At 38.2% G+C, this 25,307-nt stretch overlaps 2 protein-coding genes and 1 long non-coding RNA gene across 7 annotated transcripts; 1 reads left to right on the top strand and 2 right to left on the bottom strand.

Annotated features, from left to right (window-relative positions):
• Positions 1-1,459: 1,459 nt before the first annotated feature.
• LOC127841866 (uncharacterized) lies at positions 1,460-12,382 on the bottom strand. Of its 5 annotated transcripts, XM_052370991.1 has the most exons (9): positions 12,313-12,382; positions 11,324-11,461; positions 10,399-10,548; positions 9,546-9,766; positions 8,407-8,562; positions 6,971-7,141; positions 3,013-3,167; positions 2,297-2,465; positions 1,460-2,070 (listed from the first exon to the last, which is right to left on the bottom strand). In XM_052370991.1, exons 4-9 carry the CDS (start codon positions 9,559-9,561, stop codon positions 1,994-1,996), a joined length of 744 nt encoding a protein of 247 aa, XP_052226951.1. In that variant the 5' UTR covers positions 9,562-9,766; positions 10,399-10,548; positions 11,324-11,461; positions 12,313-12,382; the 3' UTR covers positions 1,460-1,993. The 5 variants fall into 5 exon arrangements, with proteins under 5 accessions (XP_052226951.1, XP_052226952.1, XP_052226950.1 ...); XM_052370992.1 differs by lacking the exons at positions 6,971-7,141; positions 8,407-8,562; positions 9,546-9,766; ... (1 more) ...; positions 11,324-11,461; positions 12,313-12,382 and adding exons at positions 4,254-4,404; positions 4,737-4,840; positions 5,402-5,656; positions 5,960-6,074 and having other exon boundaries at positions 3,046-3,167; XM_052370990.1 differs by lacking the exons at positions 6,971-7,141; positions 8,407-8,562; positions 9,546-9,766; ... (1 more) ...; positions 11,324-11,461; positions 12,313-12,382 and adding exons at positions 4,254-4,404; positions 4,737-4,840; positions 5,402-5,656; positions 5,960-6,074.
• On the bottom strand, positions 10,331-16,713 carry LOC127842352 (uncharacterized). Its single transcript, XM_052371813.1, has 6 exons — positions 16,692-16,713; positions 16,161-16,303; positions 14,031-14,133; positions 12,372-12,516; positions 11,324-11,461; positions 10,331-10,548 (listed from the first exon to the last, which is right to left on the bottom strand). Exons 2-6 carry the CDS (start codon positions 16,283-16,285, stop codon positions 10,331-10,333), a joined length of 729 nt encoding a protein of 242 aa, XP_052227773.1. The 5' UTR covers positions 16,286-16,303; positions 16,692-16,713.
• Positions 16,714-18,722: 2,009 nt separating this feature from the next.
• On the top strand, positions 18,723-24,916 carry LOC127841879 (uncharacterized). Its single transcript, XR_008031391.1, has 3 exons — positions 18,723-18,806; positions 24,001-24,307; positions 24,847-24,916. It is a non-coding gene; the product is annotated as an uncharacterized LOC127841879 (long non-coding RNA).
• The last annotated feature ends 391 nt before the right edge of the window (positions 24,917-25,307 follow it).

Raw genomic sequence — 25,307 nt, forward strand, 5'->3', positions numbered from 1 at the left:
TATACTCCCAGATAACCATGTGCAGTTACCGCTTTTATGGAATGTTTCGTTTAAAGGAATTCTCCTATAAACGAAAATCTATTCTATGAGGAAAGTGTCGTCCCTGATAAATCTGTTTGGGCTGCACAGGCTAATACGGGACGACATTTTAAGCACATGCATTATGCCCCGTATTCACAAAACGCGGCTTATATATTAAGTTATAAAGGCAATCAACTAAGCGACAACGGTGCTTACATGTGTTCACATAAAATAAATATTTGTTTGTATAGAACTGAATTTCTTCAACAGATTAACATGACGAAAGAGACTCATTGGTATACAACATCCGTTCAAACTTAAAAGTCGATTGGTCGATAACACTTTCGTAGTCTTATAACATATGGAGCGAACACCATAAACTGATCTTGAAAACAACATTCGCAAAGTTCGCTTTATTGATAGTAATATATGTTATGCTAGTATGCAATGCGTACACAGAAAAAGAAACGCCGTTAACATTGAAATATATTGTACGATATATGCCGCGAAATTCCAACGTATTTTTAATTCTGAGAGGTATAGATACTTTCGCATCTCCTGAACGTACTGTTTGAGATCTCATACATGCGAGAGTGAGTGACAAGGTCCATCAAAACTACAGGTCCAAAAACTACCGTCATTGCAGCAAGCCTTCCCGGACCGTTCACCTGTAAAACAACGATATGAGCCTTGCTCTGGGAAAGCAGAGACGACACGTTCCGCCTTGACTTGATTTTCGCTAAGAATAGACCTTTTTTAGCGAAAAATTCCGTAAAAGCGAAAAGTGTCGTCCCTGATAAGTCTGTGCGGACTGCACAGGCTAATCTGAAATAACTCTTTACGCACATGCATTAAGCCCATTTTTCGCAGAACGGGGTTTATTTACATTGATCACCGTTTTCAACAGTAAGCAAGTCATATCGTGGCGGCCAGTTAACATAACTTTTAATTGGCTAGCTGATTTCCAATTACTTAGTACTAGTCATTGATCATTCGATATATATGTTTTTGTGTGCAAAAGTTTAAATCTTTAAAAATATACTTTAAACACTCAGCCCCTAGCATATTCAGCTCAATTTTTTTACAATAACAATAGTGCAGTAAGGTTCAATATTTCAGCTAATCAATAACATTATAAAACAACCCTTTTAAATCTAACAGCGATCTGACGGATGTGTATAGCGGCTATAGCCAATTCACTCAAGATGTCGGTCAGAGAAGAATTTGTTACCTTTCCTTGTCAAGAAACTATTATCATAAGGTCCATATTTAAGTAGATATTTTCATATTCTTCTGATAATGATCATACAAGTTTTTCTTTTGAAATAAAATTACTTTTTAAAGGTCTGTTTTTATTTAATAATCTGTATTACTCTTCACTCTGTACAAGATTTGTTGTAGTCATTTGGGTTTAAGCCATTTTCACACAGTACGTAACATTGCAGCCACAATATTTCAAACACAAAGCAAGATTTTTAAGCATGTATTCATTATTAAATCACAAAACACATAAGGAATAGTCATGATAAAGTTCTTTTTGATAAAATATAGTAATATAATGTTAATATCAACAAAAACATTGGTTAAATATTAAAAACTTAATTTTTTGTTAAAAAAGCTGATTAATTGATTAATCGCTGATTATGGCCTCCGATTAATCGACTCCGTTTTGGTGAACCGATTCCAATCACTTAGTACAAAAGTTAGTACACATGCTTTTATCAGATCTGTTAACTGCCCTACTTGAATCAGAGGTATGGGGAGAATGGTCGTATATATATGAACACATTACTTGCGAATGTAAATGTTCGTCACAACATTAAAAAACAAACTGCAATACAGTTTTGAGATGTTCACTGCTTGCTACTACACTTGTACAGTACAGGTGGCATATGACATAATGTTAAGAAAGGTATAAAAACTGACCACAACTTGGTAGATCTCCTTCTTGTGCCCAGTTTTTATTATGTCGTCAATGCAGCCGTTTGTGATGTTGTACAGTTTCACGTTCTTGCCAAAACGTGACAAAACGTGACGTCACGAGGAGTTCTACAATGGAAGAATGACGTCATAGACAGAGATAAAGTGGGCGGAACGGTTTCTAACACGTTCTTACCCAAATCGTTCAGTTAGCAAAATCTTTAAATCATGAATTTGATTTCTTAGTGACGCGGTATAGTAATGACACACCATGACCGGCATATTTAATAACTATGTTGTGAATACTGCCACCTCCACACATGAATTGAAAAATGTAAATAAGAATTGTACGTACGCTTCCGTTTGGTCAAGATAAACACTCGTGTATCGACTACTCGACCCAGAAACACGATGCTGACGTCCATTTTTTCAAGGTCAAACAAGTAAAACTTATCGTAAATTTCCATGACCACTGATCTGTTGTCTGCTTCGTAAAACCTCGTGTTTGCATTGCAGGCCACCTTCTGTTGAGTATAACGTTTGCAAGTATGACGCACGATATTTTGTTATTTTTTAAAAGTTTACTTAATTGGACTGTTTTGTAATCAAATTGATCATGAACGTATCTTAAGTATCGAATAATTTTCAGGGGGAATGCAACATTTTAAAAAAAATATGGACGTTTTAAGTGTAGAAAGTATATTTACATAAAAGAAACTCAATAAAAAATATTTGAAAACAAAACTGTAATTAATGGATTATTTATATATGCCGCGTGCTGAGAAAGACTGGGCTTAACGCATTGCGTAGAGTGTGCAGTCCGCAGAGGCTAATCAGTGACGACAGTTTCCACACTGAAATTTCGTTTGAAAGAGACGTTATTCTAACGAAAAAATTCAACAAACGTGGAAAGTGTCGTTCCTGATTAGTTTGTGTGGACTGCACAGGCTAATCTGGGACGGCAATTTACGCACGTGCATGAACCCTACTTTTCACAGAACGGGACTCATATAGACGTCATCATTATATGTTGTCGAAATTCATTTAAGCAAATGGGAGCAATACACATACAATTAGCAAAGAGCCAAATAAAACCCGTCTAACAAGTTCTCGGATGGCGCGGTATTCCAGTCTGCCGACATCATACACGCCGACTATGTTCGGCGAGTCCTCTCCCGCACTGCCGGTCACGAACAACGCATCCTGGTGGTCCAGTGAAACACGTCCTGTGGAGACAGACTTTATTGAGGCTACCGGTAATTAAAGAATAATTGTTAGTGTTCCGAATGATATTGCGGTGTATTTTTACTTGATAGCGAAACCATTAATATTTTCTAAAAACAATAATGTGTAACATTAAACATTTAACTAATATAATTGTTATGGTGGTCCGCCGGAAAACACTTTCTGTGTAGACAGACTTTATTGGGGCTAATTAAAGAATAATTGTTAGTTTTCTTAATGCTATTGCGGTGTATTTTTACTTTATAGCGAGGCCATTGAAATGTTTTTTTCTCTGCGCACACAGTCCCCGTTGTTGTTTTATTGAATAATATGTGTAACCTTTAACTAATATAATTTTTAAGTTATATAATAAGCAAATACGTTTCTCTGAAATATTTCTTTACAACAAAAATAAATATAAATAAGCTGTATGTTATTAAAGTCGCGAATCAAGAGGACTAAAAACATGCGCTAAAAATAACAACTTGAACTTAATAAAATATAATAAATGACGTTACAATTGAAACGAAACCGGAAACGAAACAGCCCTAAAAATAAGTAAAATATAATTATATATGAGCCGCACTCTGCGAAATTAGAGTTTAATGCATGTGCGAAAAGTGTCGTCCCAGATTAGCTTGTGAATCTGCACAGGCTAATTACGGACGACACTTTTCGCTTTAATAGAAATTTCCGTTTAAAGGAAGTCTCTTCTAAAGTAAAATCCAGTCTAAGCGACAAGTGTCGTTCCTGGTTCGCCTGTGCTGACTGCATGACCTAATCTGGGTTGACGCGTAACGCAAATGTCGTTCCTGGTTCGCCTGTGCGCACTGCATGACCTAATCTGGGCTGACACGTAACGCTGACTGCATGACCTAATCTGGGTTGACACGTAACGCTGACTGCATGACCTAATCTGGGTTGACACGTAACGCAAATGAATTAATCCCCGTTTTACCATCGCCTGTGCTGACTGCATGACCTAATCTGTTGTGACACGTAACGCAAATGAATTAATCCCCGTTTTACCAGAATATTTTATATATTTTTTATATTATATATATATTTTTTTAATTATCGCTAGTTACTCGATTTGGCCTGCCGATCTGTGGTCCTCTTTTTGTCCCGGGATCGATCCCACACCCTGAAGTTGTTGTCTTTTGCAATCGTTACCACCGTTACCATGTCAACGGTGCGTGCGCCATTCAGATCATTTGTGTGTTCAAGACGATCTTTCTCCTGTCGCGAAGAGCGGTGCACGATGCCGTGAAAATATGCCACATCTTGTTATCGTAATCGTTGATACAGGCCGAACCATGCATAGTTGAATAAAGAACATTTTTGTTCCGAAACAAAGTCCTATTATTAATTTATATATTTAATTATGTATGTATGTATGTATTTTGTATTTATTTATTTAATAAATGTTATTTGATTATTTTTCAACGAAGAACTGAAATATTTTACGTAACTTGTGTTTGGTAAGCCTTCTGAATTGTTACTGCATGTAAAGATTTTACATGGAATAAGATTTGTGTAAAACCCCGAACATGTTTCAAAGGAATAATTACCTGCAGTGTGGAAAGAGCTGACAAAGACGATGGATTCGTCGCGCATATAGTAGATATATCTGCGGCACTGCAGTTTATACTGTGGATGTTGAGATGCCCGTCGGCTAAAAGAATGAAAGTTACACAAATGAGCCTCGCTCTCGGACAACAGGACATACGGTCTGTGCGTGAAGTGTCGTTCAATATTAGCCTGTGCAGTTTGCACGTGCTAATCTGAGGCGCAACTGAATTTTCGCTAGAAGGAGACTTCCTTTAAACGAAAAATACCGTAAAAGCGGAATGCGTCGTCCCTAATTAGTCTGTTCAGACTGCACAGTCTTATCTGGGACCACACTTTACGTACAAGCAAGAAGACCCGTTTTCCCATAGCGAGTCTAAAACACATTCTTTATCTTAGTTAATACTTGTATACATATATAGTCTGTTCGGACTGCACATGCTTATCTGGGACCACACTTTACGCACAAGCAAGAGGACTGCACAGTCTTATATGGGACCACACTTTACGTACTAGCAAGAAACCCCGTTTTCCCATAGCGAGTCGCAAATACATTCTTTATCTCTGTTAATAATTTTATACACATGTAGTATGTGCTCTTATAAATCAGTATTAATAAATCAAACGATATACGTACTTCAAACCATAAATGTATCTATTTACATACGTTGTATAGAACGAAGACGGTTACCATTGAAGTCCGCGAACACGATTTCTACAGTATAACTGACGTTAATGTACACGACGTGAGTTTCGTCGGGGGAGATGTCAAAAGCCATGATTGTAACTTCTTGAAACTTGCCAGTCCAATTTTCAAACTTCTCAAATCCTCGCTACGAGGGCATCAAGGTCACGGAATCAAGGTCAAGGGCACACAGGAAGTTTTGATCGTGGCTTGTCATAACAACGTATCTGTCTCGACCTTTTCAGAAGAAAGATAAGAAAAGATGTTTTCATTTTCAACGATCATGATTCAAGAAATGATTTCATTTTCAATGTTCGTGTTTTGACATAATGATGGTATTCATGTACACTGAAGTAAATACTCTCGCAGAGGATGATCCGGGACGACACTTTCTGATAAACTGCATTTTGTGGTGAATGTATTGGAATGAAACGTTCTATAAAATTAACAGAAATGTGTTACTGTATGAGTTTTGAAAGAATTAGCACGCCTATGAAAGGTCAGCACTTAATTAAGCATATTGACCAGGTTACCACACACCTTAAGGGTCGCTTATATATCCAAAATGTGCTTCCTTGCTCGATGACATAAGCGTCTGCAGCAGGCTTCCATTTGTGCCGTCATATATGTTCACTTGTTTTTTTTTAACGTGACGATTCTATCCTTACCCGGTATGTTTACCAGCAGTGAAGAACGCTTTGGCGGCAGCAACACCTTTGCCCATACATTGTTCACCTGCAAACAGGAATGCGATAATGAAGGTTATATAATCTTTTTTATTGAAACCCTGTAACATCGGAAACTTTTGGCAGTTGAATCTATTCCATTTCATAGCAAGAACAACTTATTAATGTCTTTTGAGATGATTCTAAGAGCGCACCCCGAGTGGGGATCGAACAAGGGATAGCCCGGTCGCAAACGAACAAACTATCGACTGCATCATTGCGACCGTATAAGAGTTGAATGCAATTGCAGCGTGAAAACTACCAATGCTTTGCAATGACCGTTCCAATGCGGTGATCCCAGTTTTAATAGTGGTGTGTTTGTATGTTTTTAGTTGGGTTTTTTAGTTATAAAAAGAAAGTAGATTATAACAATAATTTCACGCCTGATAAGTTTTATGGAGTTTAATTGCTACTTTTAAATGTTGAAGATACACTTTAAATATGCATTTTACATTTTAAGTATACATTTTCTTAGAGAGGTGAAATGACGTTTTGTTTGTGAATTTACAGCGTATCAGAACTGATTGTTGATAAAAATTATCCGACATTCGTTTTTATTTCATTTCATATCATTTATTCGCCCCGAAAATTCGTCAGTAACAGCCAACACTGTTGAATAACAATAGGGTGTTTGAATAGAAACTCGTTACAGGTTCTATCCTAATATATAGTGAAAGTCATTTTCGGCTTGACTTAATTATTGTGTTGATGTTCTGTTTGTTTGTAAACTCAATTTTAAAAGACTAGCAAAATACAAATAAACATGTATACATACAAAATTAAAAATATATATTTCAATATAGAGTTTTTTATTAGTAATGCTAACCTGTGTGCAGACCTTCTACTTTTATTCCGTTGCCCAATTTCATGGCGATCCACTCGTCACCATGACACAACGCGACCTTTCTGCACTGAGCTTTACCCGTCACATTGCGTAGCAACCGTGGAGGGTCGACCTTGATGTTCCAGATTTTGATCTCCTCCTCCTCCTCGCAGACTAAAGAATGTAAAGAGTTAATAATCTCTCTACATCTATATGAGACCATCTTGTTAATCGTTTTACGTTTGATTACAATTGATCACCAATTTATTTTGGTTTCGTTTCTGTATATGACTGTGAATTATTTCATTTTTCATCACACCATTAAACTGTAAATACGGATTTCTCTCGGGCTATATTTGTTTCACCATTATGAAAATATGTGGCATCGATTACGCTTATATAAGGTGATTAAGAAAGTTCAAAACTGTAATAAAATATCCACTCTTACAATGTTTATATGTCAACGAGAGCTTAACTAAGAACGTTAATTTAGTTTCGTAAAAAACAACAAACAGCAACTACCGGTACTTTATAAAGTAACAACAAAGCGTATAATGCACCTGTGATGACGTATTTGCCACATGACGTCATCGTCATCATGTCAATGCCAGACGCGTGCACGTGGATGCTGTGTAGCAGCTGACCCCCTGGACGCTCCAGGATGTTGACATCAGGCTCGAACCACACTTTAGAGTTGTACTCACGTAAGCGCTGCTTGAACTCGGCTGTTGTCTGAAACAAAACCAACAATCGATTGAGCCGCGTCATGCGAATATGGGTCGTATTCCAATTGCGCAGTCTGGTCAGGAGATACTCTGTCCACTATAAAGTCACGCGAGATGTCGTGATGTCATAAGCAGACAGGGTAGCTCCTGACCCGACTGAATGCATGCGCAGGCTGGTCTGGGGCTTCGCTGACCAAATACGGCATAAGACCAGTGGTCGCATGAAGCGGCTCAATTCATAAAGAACTTTTAAGAAATATTGTTCAGTTATTGGCCTTGTAAAAGGTCTGTATACATATTAGTTATTATGAAATCTAACCGAATGTTTTGATTACTTTGGAAAAAAATAAATATTTTCACTTGAATTAGCTGGTTTTCTTTAGTAATAATGATATTTTACCATCAGGTCTTGTTTATTCAATGATTTTCCATGCCTACCGTATATGTACAATACATGATTGTGTATTCTTGTATTGTCTAAATGTATGTTAATGAAGATGAGTCTTGTTCTGGGACAACGTGAGTAAAGTGTCAGCACAGGCTTATCAGGGACGACACTTTCCGCTTTTATGGAATTTGTTGTTAAAAGGAAGTCTCTTCTAAACGCAAATCAAGTTTCGGCGGACTGCACAGGCTAATCTGGGACGACACTGTACGCAGATGCATTAAGAATAGTTTTCTTGAAACGAGTCTTATATGAGTCCGGCTTCAAACCTCGTTGTCCTCCAGGCGCCCGAGTAGCTGTGGCACGAACTGAACCGGATCCGTTTGAAGTCCCGTCCGGGAGAGCAGAAGCGCCTCCAGGATGTTCTTGAGCAGGGAATCCCCCTGGACCGCCGCTTTGGCCGCCGTGAAGTCGTCTAAGAGCGCCTTGGGAGAGCCGCGAGAAACATGCGTGAATTACATACTTTTAAGACGTGTTTGGCTCATGTTTCAGTGTTAATACAAGACACAGTGTTTTTGTTTATTTTGACAGTTAAAACATATACTATTATTTTCGGATATTTTTTAACGAAAAGCTAAAAATGTTACCGAGCAAAGTTTACTTACTTATTTGTTAAGAGCTATATATAATGTTCACATAAGAAACTCAAACAATCTAAATTTAAGTGAGACTGCACGATTTTTATGTGTTAAATTGAAATATATTGATAACAATATGTTAAAATAACACAAAATAGGCAAGAAAAATTATACATTGAAGACGAATGTCATAAAATGCAGCAAACACAAATTAGCGCCCCGAGCCGATTGTGACGAAGAATTTTCGTACATATTTTCCTACAATAACCGAAGCATTCGTCTTTTTATTAGGATCTGGAGTTAGTGTACGTGTGACGTATGAATAGATATCGTTGCAGGAAATTAAAATGATCCGTAAAACAACCTTGTGTCTTTGGGTCGCATGAACGAATCTGCACTAAAACTAAATTTAGATTCACATCGTACATGCATGATATACATGCTGGCGAATTCGACTGTACGTACATTTTCCATTTCAGAATTAAATATCTGGCTTATTTCGCATTTTTCGATACATGTTCTTCTTAACTTTTATTCAATTTATATTGAAATATATGTATAACAAGTTTTTTTTACACATTTTCTATCAATTCATAACTATTTGACAAAATCGTGCAGTCTCACTTTAACGTGTATTTAAACAGGTAAAAAAAGTCATTTTATCAGCCTACAATTACATCAGGTAACTAAGTCCGCATACAATAATGGTACATACAGTGGTAACAGTGACAGTAAACGACAACTAAAACCAATGATAGAGGATAAGGTCGTAACAATTTAAGTGAGTAATTATAACATACGATGTGGCATTTCTTAACCATAAAACTTACTCAACAGGAAGTGCATGTAATTTAGAAACGCAGAAGTGCACGTTTGCGAGACACTCCTTCTTGAGAAGGTCAACGTGACCCGCGTGCAGGCGGTGATAGGGCAGATTGTTTAGAGCCCGGATGTTGTAGTCATCCTCTCCGAAGCGAAGGGGCTGTGGCGTCACATAGATGTCCTCTTCTATTACCTCCCCTTTAGCGTTCGTGTACGGCTTTTTTTCTTCCTGGAATAAAACACTTAAAAGCTTATTTTAGCATCGTTCTCGGAAAACTTGCCTTAATGCATGTGCTTAAAGTGTCTTCCAGAGTAGCCCTTAAAGTCGGCACAGGCTAATCCGGGACGGCAATATCCGCCTTAACTGGATTTTTGCTAAGAAGAGACTTCCTTTGAACAAAAAAATACCTAAAAACAGAAAGTGTCGTTCCTGATTAGCCTGTGTAGACTGCACATGCTTATCTGGGACGACACTGTACGCACATGCATTAAGTCCGGTTTCCTACAGCGAGACTTGTATAAATACTCACGAGCTAGCACATGAATTTGCTAACATGTATATTCGGTGAAAATTTTGATATTACAGGGAGTGAATTAATAAAATCAATATAAAAATTCTCTATTTAGAAATGACTTGCGGCTGTTTGAAAATAATGAAACGTTTAAAAACTCATGATAACGATAATGTTCTTCATTATACTTCTATATTGGAGGACCAAAAATGATCAAAGACTCACATAGAAAATTGAGCCTGATTAAAAAATCAACGTATATTTTTATTTTTGCATACTAGTTATTGTGATATTCTTCCTGATATAACGACTAACTGTCCAAACATATCATAATTATGCTCAATACTACCATTTTCCCAGGCTCCCGCGAAGAAATCAGCTAGGTTGCCATGGAGACGCTTGTTCTTCGCTTCGTCTGCGCAGTAGAGCCCCTGCGCACTTTCCGTAAATGGATGGTGGTACCAGTTCAACACGCACGCACCGTCTGCACCGCGCTCAACTGCGGTGAAAAAAAACAACAACACATCTGTTAATTATAGACTATCACAGAGCATTGAAACAAATACGCGCAGTGTGTATGAAGTACATGTACTTTTTAAATGCCTTGACTTATTACATGCAGAATGTAGCTAATTTACCACTGATATTAATTTCATAAAAATCACTTAAAGAACATTGACGTAAGTGTTACTCAGCTGAAAAAAAAATCTGCAAGCATCAAGGTGAAGCGAACCTATGATCACAAGTTCTTAAGGCAGACGTTCAACCGTTGCGATAAACGCTTTATCTTAATTTTAATAATATGCGACGTTGATAATGCATGGGACATCATTGCCTTCTCAACAGATCGACGTTCGTAAAACATTAAATTCAAACGAGAAAATACCAGTATGGTTCAATACCGATATATTGGTCGATGTCCGTCCGTATTAGCACGAGAATTAGAGGGGGCAAACTGCGCATGCGCGGTGTCCAGTAGGTGAATTACTACCGTCTGAATGAATCTAATACATAAGATATTTACACGTTAAATATGTATTATACAAATCGAAGACAATATTGCGATTGCAGTGGCTTATAATCACCAAGTCGAAGGGCGACGTCTTATGTACCCCGTGGAAATGTAGGTACTGTCTCCAACCGACTAATGAGAATGAAGGGTCTTTATCGGCCCGATTTAATGTCAAAACTCTTTGCTCGTTGTATTTAAATTTTCTGCGCGAATTTTCCTCATTTTCCAGTTATTAAACCTTTCCAGAGCTGCGTGCACTCACCTTTAAGAACAGCGGTGTCGGGCACTTCCGGAATGTGGTCAGCAGGAGTTCCATCTAGGTCTGAGTCAACGTCCGGTTCCGTTTCTGCGCCCACGATGCCACTATGCTGTGTGCATCCCTCTGATCTAGTTCCGGGACCTGTATGTACATATCCTCGTCAGGAAATAATTTCTATAAAAAACGGCAAACATGTATCACAAGTTTATAATGAAATATTTTGCGTTTGCTAAATTATTTTAAGGACTTCTTAGCGGTGTGTTTTTAAGTTGTAGATCTACACAGATTTTGATGTCGTTTGGTATTTTAAAAAAAGTAAAATATTCCTCAAATACAAATCAAATACAACGTGTGGCCACCAGTGTTTTAGATAGTCAATGGACACGTAGATACACAACTCTTCTTTATTTTTTGTAAACTAGAAAAACTGGTTTTAAAGAGATAGAAAAAATATACGGTAACCAATTTATATCTTAACACTTTATGGAGCAGCCATGAGAGAAAATTTTGATTTTTTATGGTCACGAGTGATTAAAAAAATCAATAGTCTACCATATGTAATACAATTTCTTTACTTATGCCTTTCGCCCTATGTGGAGATAAACTGATGACTTTCGCGGGAATAATACAATTTGGACGTCAACATAATTTTTACTGTTTTAAACAGTGAATTCTCAGTTTTAAATCAATGTTATTTTCCTATAAGCCTCATGACAGCATAAATAAATTACTAGTACTAAATCAATAATAATAATAATAATAATAATAATAATAATAATAATAATAATAATAATAATAATAATAATAAAATAACTGTTAATAGACAGGCTACTGACAACTGAATATTAATGTAGGTTCGTGTGTTGCTCTTTTATCACTCATAACAACGTTTAAAATGTACAGCCGGGAGTACTTCTATGAATAAACATCCCCCTTACATGTATTTTATCTTTATAATAGTACACCTGTTGCCTTTATAAAAGTGTCGCTACCTTGAGGGCCGGAAACGTCTCGTATTTCTCCTCCGGAAGTGATGACACGATAATCTTACAGTGAGGCGGCGGAAGCCACATCAAAGAGCGGCCATTGTGAGAGGTGTCCAGCTGGTCAAGCGAGTCCAAGATGACCAAGAGTGGGCACTCTGCCGTGCCGTGCTTTAAGAGCAGATTCAACTGGACTTTTAGGAGGTCAACGGTCTAAAAAAGGGAAACTATTGTCCAGAATCCACATGACGATTTATCTTTGCACGAGGCAAAACAAGAAAGGAGTGTTTTAAAGAAAATAGTATGGTACCCGATATACATTTGTGTCGTGTTCTGAGAAAACTGGGCATAATGCATGTGCGTATAGTGTCGTCCGAGATTAGCCTGTGCAATCCGCACAGGCTAATCAGGGACGACACTTTCCGCCTTAACTGGATTGACGTGTAGAAGAGACTTCCTTTATACGAAAAAAAAACATAAAAGCGGAAAGTGTCGCCCCTAATTAGCCTGTGCGGACTGCACAGGCTAATCTGGGACGACACTTTACGCGCATGCATTATGCCCAGTTTTCTCAGAACACGACTCCTATGAGTCCCGCCCTGGGAAAACTGGGCTTAATGCATGTGCTAAAGTGTCGTCTCTTGGTAGCATGTGCAGTCCGCATAGGCTAATCAGGGAAGACAATTTCCGCCTTAACTGAATTTGCGTGTGAAATAGACTTCCTTTATACGAAAAATTCCATAACACCGTACTGAATTCCATAACACCGTACTGAATTCCATAACACCGTCCTGAATTCCACAATATCGTACTATATAGGTTAATATAGAAAGCACACGCATTTAGCCACTTTTTCCAGAACTAGGCTCATATGCATCTTGAAAGGAAATAACCTGGGACTGGCATTATACAATATTTAAAACTGTACGACCAGATTTATCATGTAAGCATGACTATGACAAAGAAGACAAATTTTTAAGAAAAACATTACTAGCAAAAAATAATAAGAACAAGAGCACCGCATAACGGATGCCAACGCTCGGCTGGGGGTGCATTTTGAATAAATGAAAGCTTTTCAGATTTTTTTAAGGTCACAGTGACCTTGACCTTTGACATAGTGACCCAAATATGTGTGTGGCATGTAGAACCCATCAATGTGCAACTACATATAAAGTTTCAAAGTTGTAGGTGAAAGCACTTTGATGTTAGAGCCAATGTTCAAAACTTTGACATAATGTTAAGGATTTAGCTAGACCCGGACGACACGACAAGACACGACGACGGACACGACACGACGAGCTGGCTATGAAAATACCTCGAGTTTTCTCCGAAAACAGCCGAGCTAAAAATAAGAAAAGGGTGAGATGCTATGATGAAATTATTGATGATGATGATGATGATGATGATGATGATGATGATGATGATGATGATGATGATGATGATGATGATGATGATGATGATGATGATGATGATGATGATGATGATGATGATGATGATGATGATGATGATGATGATGATGATGATGATGATGATAATGATGATGATGATGATGATGATGATGATGTTGATAATGACGATGATGATGATGATGATGATGATGATGATGATGATGATGATGATGATGATGATGATGATGATGATGATGATGGTGATGATGCTAATAATGATGCTGATGATAATGATGATGATGATGACGATGATGATGATGATGATAATGACACACGTACCAGGCCGGTTCGTGGGCTTTGATTCCCCAGCATACTCAGTTGTTGCACCAGACTCTGTAGCAGAGGCAGTACGGAAGAACTCTCCACTGTTGTACCGAGAAACCTGCAGCCCAGAGTAATATGCGTCATGTGATGTGTGTTAACGTTTCAGGTACATAATAATAATGAAGCCTTGCTCTGTGAAACAATGCTTAATGCATGTGCGTAAAGTGTAGGACCAGATTAATCTGTGTGTGAGAAACTGGGCTTAATGCATGTGCGTAAAGTGTAGGCTCAGATTAACCTTTGTGTGAGAAACAATGCTTAATGCATGTGCGTAAAGTGTAGGACCAGATTAATCTGTGTGTGAGAAACAATGCTTAATGCATGTGCGTAAAGTGTAGGACCAGATTAATCTGTGTGTGAGAAACAATGCTTAATGCATGTGCGTAAAGTGTAGGACCAGATTAATCTGTGTGTGAGAAACAATGCTTAATGCATGTGCGTAAAGTGTAGGACCAGATTAACCTGTGTGTGAGAAACTAGGCTTAATGCATGTGCGTAAAGTGTAGGCCCAGATAAACCAGTGTGTTAGAAACTAGGCTTAATGCATGTGCGTAAAGTGTAGGCCCAGATTAACCAGTGTGTTAGAAACTAGGCTTAATGCATGTGCGTAAAGTGTAGGACCAGATTAACCTGTGTGTTAGAAACTAGGCTTAATGCATGTGCGTAAAGTGTAGGCCCAGATTAACCAGTGTGTTAGAAACTAGGCTTAATGCATGTGCGTAAAGTGTAAGCTCAGATTAACCTGTGTGTTAGAAACTAGGCTTAATGCATGTGCGTAAAGTGTAGGCCCAGATAAACCAGTGTGTTAGAAACTAGGCTTAATGCATGTGCGTAAAGTGTAGGACCAGATTAACCTGTGTGTGAGAAACTGGGCTTAATGCATGTGCGTAAAGTGTAGGCCCAGATAAACCAGTGTGTTAGAAACTAGGCTTAATGCATGTGCGTAAAGTGTAGGCCCAGATAAACCAGTGTGTTAGAAACTAGGCTTAATGCATGTGCGTAAAGTGTAGGACCAGATTAACCTGTGTGTGAGAAACTAGGCTTAATGCATGTGCGTAAAGTGTAGGCCCAGATTAACCTGTGTGTGAGAAACTGGGCTTATTGCATGTGCGTAAAGTGTAGGACCAGATTAACCTGTGTGTGAGAAACTAGGCTCAATGCATGTGCGTAAAGTGTAGGCCCAGATAAACCAGTGTGTTAGAAACTAGGCTTAATGCATGTGCGTAAAGTGTAGGCCCAGATAAACCTGTGTGTGAGAAACTATGCTAAATGCATGTGCGTAAAGTGTAGGCCCAGATAAACCAGTGTGTTAGAAACTAGGCTTAATGCATGTGCGTAAAGTGTAGGCCCAGATAAACCTGTGTGGACTGCTCAGGCTACTCAGGGACGACACTTTCCGCGGTCTCTGAAATTTTTCGTTTAAATAAAAATTCTTAACAAAAATCCGCTCCAAGCGGAAAGTGTCTTCGCTGAGGACTGCACAGGCTTATCTGGGACGGCACTCAACGCACATGATTTAAGCCTCGTTTTTCCAGAACAAGCCGAAATATATGAATAATGCGTTTGCGTGTAAATGGTAGCAAAATGACGTTATTTCTTATGATAAAGAGGACATCAAAATACATTGCTAACGGACAACACAAAATTGATAACTCGCGTTTATTTAGTTTCTGCGACCACACTTTATTCGTGGACTTATCATAGCAAAAAATATTATTCAAGCCTCAGGCAAGAACGGGCCTCCTAAACTTCGAAATACACAAACACGTTAACTAATGAACACTTGATCGATTTTTATTTATAAAGGTCTTACAAAACTACGAAAAAAAGTCTATTCGATAAATTTGTCTCTTTCGCAACTTATTAATGACATTGGTAAATTTACTAGTTCCAATACTGCTATATCGGTAGTTCATATAGGAAACCTTATTTTAAACAGTTTAAAACAAATACTGCATTTTCCATCATCCATCGTCTCATTCGCGCGCGAGTGCGTGCGTGCGAAAGTTTTTTTTTCAATGAATCTTTACACCCTCCAGTCCGAGGGCACTCAAGATATGCTCAAATCGACATGGCATCAGTTACCTTAACACGAGCTTAGGCGTCTTGGCCAGCCAGATCTTGCTCAATTTTTCCGACAACGCCAGGATGGAATTGCCCGAACCTCTATTTCCGTGCACCACGAGCGGGGCCGTTGTCGATTCGTCCATCAAGAAGGATTTGATCCGCTGTAAGAGAAGAATGCACAGTGGCAACAAATGGGGCTCGTGCTGAGAAAACAGGGCTTTATGCATGTGTTGTCCCATATTAGCCTGTGCAGTCCCAACGAACTAATTACACTTTGATTCTCGTTTTAAAGAGAACCATTGTTAATGAAAAAATCAACAGCGGGAAATGCCGTCCGTGATTAGCCTGTACGGACTCCACAGGCTAAATTGAGAATAACATTTCCGCACATGCATTAAGCCCTGTTTTCCCACAGCGAGGCTCAAATCTTAAGTCATTGATAACTTGCACACGTTTTGTCTTAGCTTCATGTTTAACAATAATAATCGAACATCCACATACTATTAACACAAATAGTATATTAAAGTCCTAATACAGAAAAGACCTTACACAAGTAGCCACCAATTGATTACACTCTACAACTGTTTATTAAGATAAACATTCAGTTCGCCGTGGCGTTATGGATAAGGTGTTCGCCTAGAGATCGGGAGGTCACTGGATCGACCCCCACTCGGGGAGCGTTCTCTAGATCTTTCCCAAAGACATCAAGTACTAATTATATACTCAGGAAACGGACTCGAGAGCGTTTCTGTAAGCCTGAGACTTTCGATGCAATCGAGCTAAAATAAATATGTTAAATCTAAGATAAACATTTGTGCCAATTTATTTCCGACTACCGCTCTGTCTTGGACTGTTGGAGGATCCTTGATAGAAAACCCGAACATACTCAAAGTGTAGTATACAGATTTTAATACGATAGGGCATTACACAATTAGGTGTAGCAAACTAGTAACACAGAAATCGCTCATGATTCTCCAAATTGATAGCGTTGGAATGTTGAGCGCGCGTACATCCAGAATCTCGGTACGTCTATGGAACACCGCGCACAACCGAATATGCTGCAAAATTCCTCGGTGGGTCGGACGTGCAGAAGCTTTCGATTCCGAATAGCTTGCGTCACCAGGGAGATCATGTTGTCCGCGATGTCCTTGCAGATGCGCGCCAGGTACTTCAGGTGCTCTTAGCATGTGTCGGGCTAGATACATGCGGCGCAAACCGGATGTGCTTAATACCTTACACAATTATTGAATTACATTTGAACATTCATCTAAAACACAATCAATCGTGGCATTTAAATTGGTAAAGAAGTAATTGTCTTGACGTTAATTTCATTGAATTGAAGGTGTACATGCGATATTTGTTTACTCGTCCGCATATACAATCCAATTGTGGAAAACACTGTTACTGTTACTTTTATTAAAGGTACGCATAAGCGTTTGATTGTCTGCAAATGGAAAAGAGCGTCCGTAGCTGCTCCCGTACGCTTGTGAAAGCCAAACGCGGGGAATAAGGGGCTATTGTCGTCTAAAATCGTAATTGTAATTGAGTTTAACCCTTTCCTGCTCAGAGGCAGAGTATAAAAGGGTTCAGCGAATGTATGGCCGATCAGTCTTTGGGCTCAGAAGCAGAGTGTAAAAGGGTTCAGCGAATGTATGGCCGACCAGTCTTTGGGCTCAGAAGCAGAGTGTAAAAGGGTTCAGCGAATGTATGGCCGACCAGTCTTTGGGCTCAGAAGCAGAGTATAAAAGGGTTCAGCGAATGTATGGCCGACCAGTCTTTGGGCTCAGAAGCAGAGTGTAAAAGGGTTCAGCGAATGTATGGCCGACCAGTCTTTGGGCTCAGTAGCAGAGTGTAAAAGGGTTCAGCGAATGTATGGCCGACCAGTCTTTGGGCTCAGAAGCAGAGTGTAAAAGGGTTCAGCGAATGTATGGCCGACCAGTCTTTGGGCTCCCGACATACTTTCCCGGCCGACCCAGTGCAAGATCTGGAAGATGTGGAAGATCTGGTCGGAATGCATGCGCCGCTCCATCCGGTGCTCCTTGAGTTCCCGCAACCTCCGCCTTCTCCTGCGCACCCCGATAGAACGAACCACGTGACTGCAAACACTAGGTTAGCACGTGACTATGCGTGACGGAGTGAACCACATGACAACACACACCTCGTGAGCAAGTGACTATACGTGAACAAATTATAATACTGCCAACTTTTAAAGCATGTTTTTGGCCTTTCATTTTCCTGTTCCAAGCATGGTATAATTTTAAAGATCTGTATTTCGTCTTCAAAAAAATGCAATAAAAAGGCATGTCCTACGAATGCAGACACGATAAAAACATCGTTTTTACAAAACATTGCTCCACAAAAGCCCCATACAACAGAAAACACACTCTACAAATAATATTTTATGTTAGAATGCAATTGATGTCATCAAAATTCTCCAGACACATATATGATATAGGAAAAAGCCACATATTACAGGTCTAAGATTTTTAAATGTCTTTTATGCAAGAAGAGACGAAAACTCTTGAGAAATTACGCACTACGAAGAGACACTCGATTTTTTAGTTGAATGTAACCTAAGATGGCGGCGTTTGACAACACATTAAGTATACGAACATAAAACATACATTTCAGTAAAGAATATAAAACTTAAAATGTCATGACAAGGTAAATATGTGTTTCTTTCATGCGATTATCTTAAATAAATATAAATGTATGATGGTCTTATTCATACAATTTCAATTTCTGAAACAAAATTAATCGGAAATTGTACATTTTGTCAAGACAGATCATTAAAGATGAATGAGTTGCTCCCCTTCTTTAAATATCGTTCGGTCATTTAGAAATTTACATAATATTGATGATTTTGTTTACATTTATCAATGCGCTGAAAGCAAAGAAGTTGTAAGTCATTGCATAATCTGAGACGCGACTCATTTTTCAAAATCAGGGTATAACTTTTTTAATACAATATTGAAATAAACACAACCCATTCAAATTTGGAAAAAGTGTGTATAGGTTACAGTAGTGCCTATTTTTAAAGAGTTCCTTTTCTCTTCGGTATCAAAAGCATTTTAGTTATCGCAACCATGCTTTTTGTGATTATTTCCTGCATCCTGTGTGTGTCTGCAACATTTTGGCGCATTTCATTGGGGATAGCTAAAGAAACTTCAGCGTACAGTTTATATAGTATTGACAGACCTGTACGCTGAAGCTAACCCCGTATCGAAAGTCAACCAGAGTCGTAACATATTTATGTCACGCTATAAATCAAAGAAAGCTCATTTTCTTGGATACATTTCTACATATATTGGTGAATGAATATAAATTACTGCATCAAGGAATATTTTAAGGTTCAAATGTTTCAAATGCATCTTACAATAAATGAAAATAACTCTCATCAGTCTGAAATTCACAATTTTGACGCCATTGTCGCTTTGTCACGTGACGAGTTTTCATTTCGATACTTTCGGATAAACCTTGACATGTTATGCTGAAATTGTAAACGTTTCTTTCGTTTTCTGAAATCTATTATTTGTGATTAACAACTTACGTCTGGTGGATTATAAGACTGATTTCATTGTGAATCAGGTAGTTTTATATAATATTTACTTTGACTTTGTATTGACACTACAATTTGTTTACAAAATAAGCCAGAATAATTAAAATACCGGGAAATGTCATTCTGAATTTGAAAACACCTGAGCACATGGTTTGTTACTAAAAATAGAAATAACGTCATATGACCGTGAAATCTCGGGAGATTCGCATTTCAAGAAAGTCTGTCAGATTGCTGTTTTTCTCGATATGTAAGAGCAGAATAGATACATTTTAAATGTTTAAGATAGTATTTTGTGAAAGAATATATATCAGTTAAATGTGAAAAATGTCAATCTTTCCAATCAAGTGCTTGATTTGGGCCAACAACTGCATTTAAAAGCTGTTTTGGACCGGTCTTTGTTAATTGTCAACTTTTCGGGAATTTCTGGTTGACTTTCCTAATGGGGTTGGTCCATAACTATAAAGTCGCGCCAGTCAAAAATCATAAAAAGCGACATTTAAAGTTATGGAAGCCAGAACTACATTTGGGATTACGTTGTAAGATAACTGTTTGGGGTGCATTTATTGAATGCGGGGATTTTGTCGAAATTTCACTTTCGAAACTCTGTTTTCCGAGGGTGCTTGCCTTTGGGCAAATATTACTTTCTTAGAAGTTGCGAGACCATATATTTTTGACTGCATTTATTGAAAGAGTACAGATTTATCTTTAAAATGATACCGGTCTTGCAAAATTTGATGTATAGGAGATACAAGAAAAATGCTTTGAAAGTTGCCAGTTTTATAATGGGACCCAATGGGAAATGGATTCAGTGTAATATAACCTATACATAGTTCCCGAGATAATAACAGGTGCGCGCTAACAGGAAATGTCCGCCATTTTGTTTGGCAAATACACACAATCGATAGCGCTTTCTACATCTACATCTGATTAATTTTCGTGAATTGTCGTCTTTCTAGAAAAATACTGACTAAGTAGAACTTATTTAATGCTAAAATGGCAGATAAGCAATCATAAAACTTGTACAAGGATCACATAGAAGGAAAGGAAAGGAAAAGATACGACGAAAAAACATCCTTGATAGGCGGAAGAGACCCGTACGCTTTGAGTAAGGGTGATCTCGTCAGTGACAATAAATGTCTGCCATCAGTCACATACATTGACATTGTGAATTATTCAATTATCACTAAAAGTGCATATACATTTGAGCAGCTGAAAGCGTACAAATCTATGGAAGCAATCAACCAGTTGAGCTGTGGTTGGGTTCGTGACGTACAGAGCATGACTGTAAATGACAATGTTTTGGTCAGAGCTCCAGATAATAATTTGGTCAAATTCTTATTTACTCCCTATATTAAAAATTAATTCTTATTTTACCCCCTATTTATAAAATTAATTCTTATCAATATGTTACCAAATTATTTTTAGCTCATCTATTTTTTGAAAAAAAAATTATGAGCTATTGTCATCACCTTGGTGCGGTGTCGGCGTCTGCATCGGCGTCGGGTTAAGTTTTGCGTTTAGGTCCACTTTTCTCAGAAAGTATCAATGCTATTGCATTCAAACTTGGTACACTTACTAACTATCATGAGGGGACTGGGCAGGCAAAGTTAGATAAATCTGGCGTGCATTTTGACTGAATTATGTGCCCTTTTTATACTTAGAAAATTGAAAATTTTGGTTAAGTTTTGCGTTTAGGTCCACTTTTTTCAGAAAGTATCAATGCTATTGCATTCAAACTTGGTACACTTACTTACTATCATGAGGGGACTGGGCAGGCAAAGTTAGATAACTCTGGCATGCATTTTGACAGAATTATGTGCCCTTTTTATACTTAGAAAATTGAAAATTTTGGTTAAGTTTTGTGTTTAGGTCCATTTTATTCCTTAAGTATCAAAGCTATTGCTTTCATACTTGCAACACTTACTAACTATCATAAGGGGACTGTGCAGGCAAAGTAATGTAACTCTGACTGGCATTTTGACAGAATTATGTGCCCTTTTTATACTTAGAAAATTGAAAATTTGGTTATGTTTTGTGTTTTGGTCCACTTTACCCCTAAAGTATCATAGATATTGCTTTCATACTTGGAACACTCGCAAACTATCATAAGGTTACAGTAAAAGGACAAGTTGCATAACTCTAGTTGTCATTTTTATGGAATTATGGCCCTTTTTTGACTTAGTAACTTTGAATATATGGTTAAATTTTGTGTTTCGATCCACTTTACTTCTTAAGTATCAAGGCTATTGCTTTCAAACTTCAAATACTTTCATGCTATCATGAGGTTACTGTACCTGGCAAGTTGAATTTTACCTTGACCTTTGAATGACCTTGACTCTCAAATTATTAAATTTTGCTAAAATTGCCATAACTTCTTTATTTATGATTAGATTTGATTGATACTTTGACAAAACTACTCTTACCTGACATACCACAATAGACTCCACCCAAACCATCGCCCGTGCCCCCCCCCCCCCCCCGAATCCCGCCCCCCTATTTTTTTTTTTTTTTTTTTTAAGATCATCTCACAAATGACCACCACACCCTCACACTATACCCCCCCACCTCACCCACAAACTTTTTTTTGAAACGGTTAAAAAACACAAATATTTATTTTTATTATTTTATGTTTGAAATACCGTCCAACCATCGCACCCAAGAATCCCCACCCCCCCACCCCCCGATTTTTTTTTTCCTTTCTTTCGCATTTTTGGAAGATAATGTAATAAATCTCCACACCCCCACACAATGCACCCCTCTTCACTCCACCCCTCCCTCCTTTGTGATTGAAAATGAGAGTCCCTTCACCTTCAAAAAAAAAATAGATGAGCGGTCTGCACCCGCAAGGCGGTGCTCTTGATTATTCATTGTTTTTGACACATCAACAATTCAACATTCTGGTTTATAGTCTTGGAAAATCCTGGCTTTCCTTCTCCATTTCTTGCTTTCGCATAATCGGACAGCTTTTTCCGGTCTAAACCTCAATGTTTTTTTGTGCTTTAGATTCACAGTCATTTACGCCAGAGCTTACAAGTTGATCAATTATTGACGAAACCATGCTTTGAGTATTTGATTCTTATTGAAAGAATGCATGCAGCATGGACTTTAGACACTGAAATGGCTTTTTTTTTGCCTTCCACGCTTCGATACATCGCTTCGGTCGGCCATTTTGATTTTTTTATGTAAAATGGTCACTGACACTTCCGCTTAGGTCATAATGACCTTTTGGTCGCCGTTAAAGTCATATCAAAAACTATATTGAACATTTAATTTTCATGACATATTGAATAGGTATACAGTATATTACTTGAGTATAAAAATTACGATAAGTGTAATTAAAAAGGTACAATAAACAGTAATGACTCGCCTGCAATACTAGGAGAACAGAATCGAGACCGTTTGGCCTTTCGACCGTTCTTAGGTGTGGCTCCTCCGCACAGCAAACGCTTGAGTGGCGTTGACTTAAAGTTGTAGTTTCAATTGAGCGTCTAGACGAGTCAGAACCGGGATGAAATGTTTACCGTATATAATTTGCTACTGAAAGTTTTACGCACGTTTGAAAATTTCGAATTCTCGTTATATTTTTTCAATGCTTAACTTTACGCAAAGATTTTAAATCTAAATCGTTATTTAAGAAATTCTATTCGTTTTTACGCATATACGCATGTTATCTGGAGCACTGGTTTTGGTGACTGCAAAGGTAAGTAAACTCTATACAATTGTCGTGTTAATATATCTAGATCTAGCATCAAATAAAAATATGAATTTGTCAAAATTTAAGTAAATAGTTTTAACCTGGAAAATCGCATATTTAGTCATTACATAAAAGGAATTAAATGGGAAAAGATAATAGCTTGAGGGGTCCAGGAAATAAACCAGTGCCTTGATGGCCCGGTAGTATAGTGTCCGCTTCATATGCAGGATAAAGGTTGTGGGATCGGTCCCTGGCCAAGGCATACCTATTATATTATACTAGTGGCTCACAAGCAAATACCATGTATGTCGCAATACATTTATAGCTGTAACTGTACAGCTAATCAAACCTAATCTTTATTCTTATTTGTTATTTGTTTGTTACATTAATAAAAGCTTCTTTATCTTTTAATTTAATTTCTTACAGAATACATTATATTGTGAAGGTATACTGAAACCAATGAAATATATATGGGGATCAGTTTCTGTTTACCTCCTGGTGTTCTTTATGGGGATCAGTTTCTGTTTACCTCCTGGTGTTCTTTTTCTGTATATTATTATAGGTTATGAGTTATTATTATATACATTCATTTCAATCTCACTTAGGTTCGACACTCCCAGCAGATGAATGCAACACCACTTCATCCCTGGGTCATAGCCAATAAAGATGGTATGGTAGAGGCAGCACATTGCGACTGCAAGGCTGGTCTCAGGGAGACATGTAGCCATGTCGGAGCCTTGCTTTTTCACATAGAGGCTATACATCGCCTCATGTCCCGCAGAACTGTGACACAGGAAAAGGCTTACTGGTCCACGCCTAAAGCAGTCGACAAGGTGCCCTATGCTGAAATTCGGGATATCGATTTTACGTCTGTGTCAACCAAAAAAAGGCGTCTTGACAGTGTTATTAATGGTATGTATATATACTAATTATGAGTGGCGTTATACACCTTTAGCAAGGCTTATTTAACTAAGAGACTGTAAGGAACACTTTCACTTTAGCGGCCCATATAATAATGGGCTGATAAGAGACGTAACTTTCTTTCTTTAAAAGTTATGTGTTTCAGGGGGCTGCAGTGACACACCCCTGCTTTGGCCTTGTACCAAAACTATTGCATAACTTTGTATATGTATATACTATATAATTATGAGCCGCCTCACTGGTAAAGGCACCGTAGGCAATCGCAATCAGTTCAGACCCAGGTCAGCCTGCACTAGAATGTGCAGTCTGATCAGAATCGTGACTGTTCGCTATTCAAGTTATTAATTCTCAGGATGTTAAACAAAAAGTTTAGATCTTTTTTGAAAGCATGTGTTATCTGGATCTAGACTGGTCACAATTATATTGAGGTCCTTTTTCTTATGTGGGCTGTGACATGGCACATATGTGTTTCATTGTACAATTGAATATCTTTGTACATTTTTTTATTGATGGGCACTGTTGTATTTCAGGTGAGGACGTTCAACAAGAGCGACAACCTTTGAAATTGCCATATGTACCTGAACCGACCGCACTAGAAAGGCGGGAGTTGTTGCGAGATTTGCATGCCGCAAACACACATTCGTCGGTTCTAACTGTCTCGTCTGGATTCCAGGATGAATTCTTCAAGATGGAAATCTACCTCAGCCCCTTGTGGATCTACGGGATGACAGGTATTTAGATATGTCCCCGGAAGCTCTGAGAGCGCACTGTATTGAGCTCAGTAGAACTTTAACCGTGACTGAAGAGCAGGCAATAAATGCCGAAAGGCTAACTCGATACCAGAGCAAATATTAAAAGTGGTTTCGCTTTCGGTTAGGAAGAATAACTGCTTCCATCATGAAATCTGTGTGTACAACAAGCAGCGAGAATCCTGCCTTATCAACTGTCTTGGCTTAATGCAGTACCAAGCGCTTCAGATCGAAAGCCACTG

This window comes from Dreissena polymorpha, chromosome 8, assembly GCF_020536995.1.
Source record: "Dreissena polymorpha isolate Duluth1 chromosome 8, UMN_Dpol_1.0, whole genome shotgun sequence".
In the NCBI taxonomy this organism is placed as follows: domain Eukaryota; kingdom Metazoa; phylum Mollusca; class Bivalvia; order Myida; family Dreissenidae; genus Dreissena; species Dreissena polymorpha.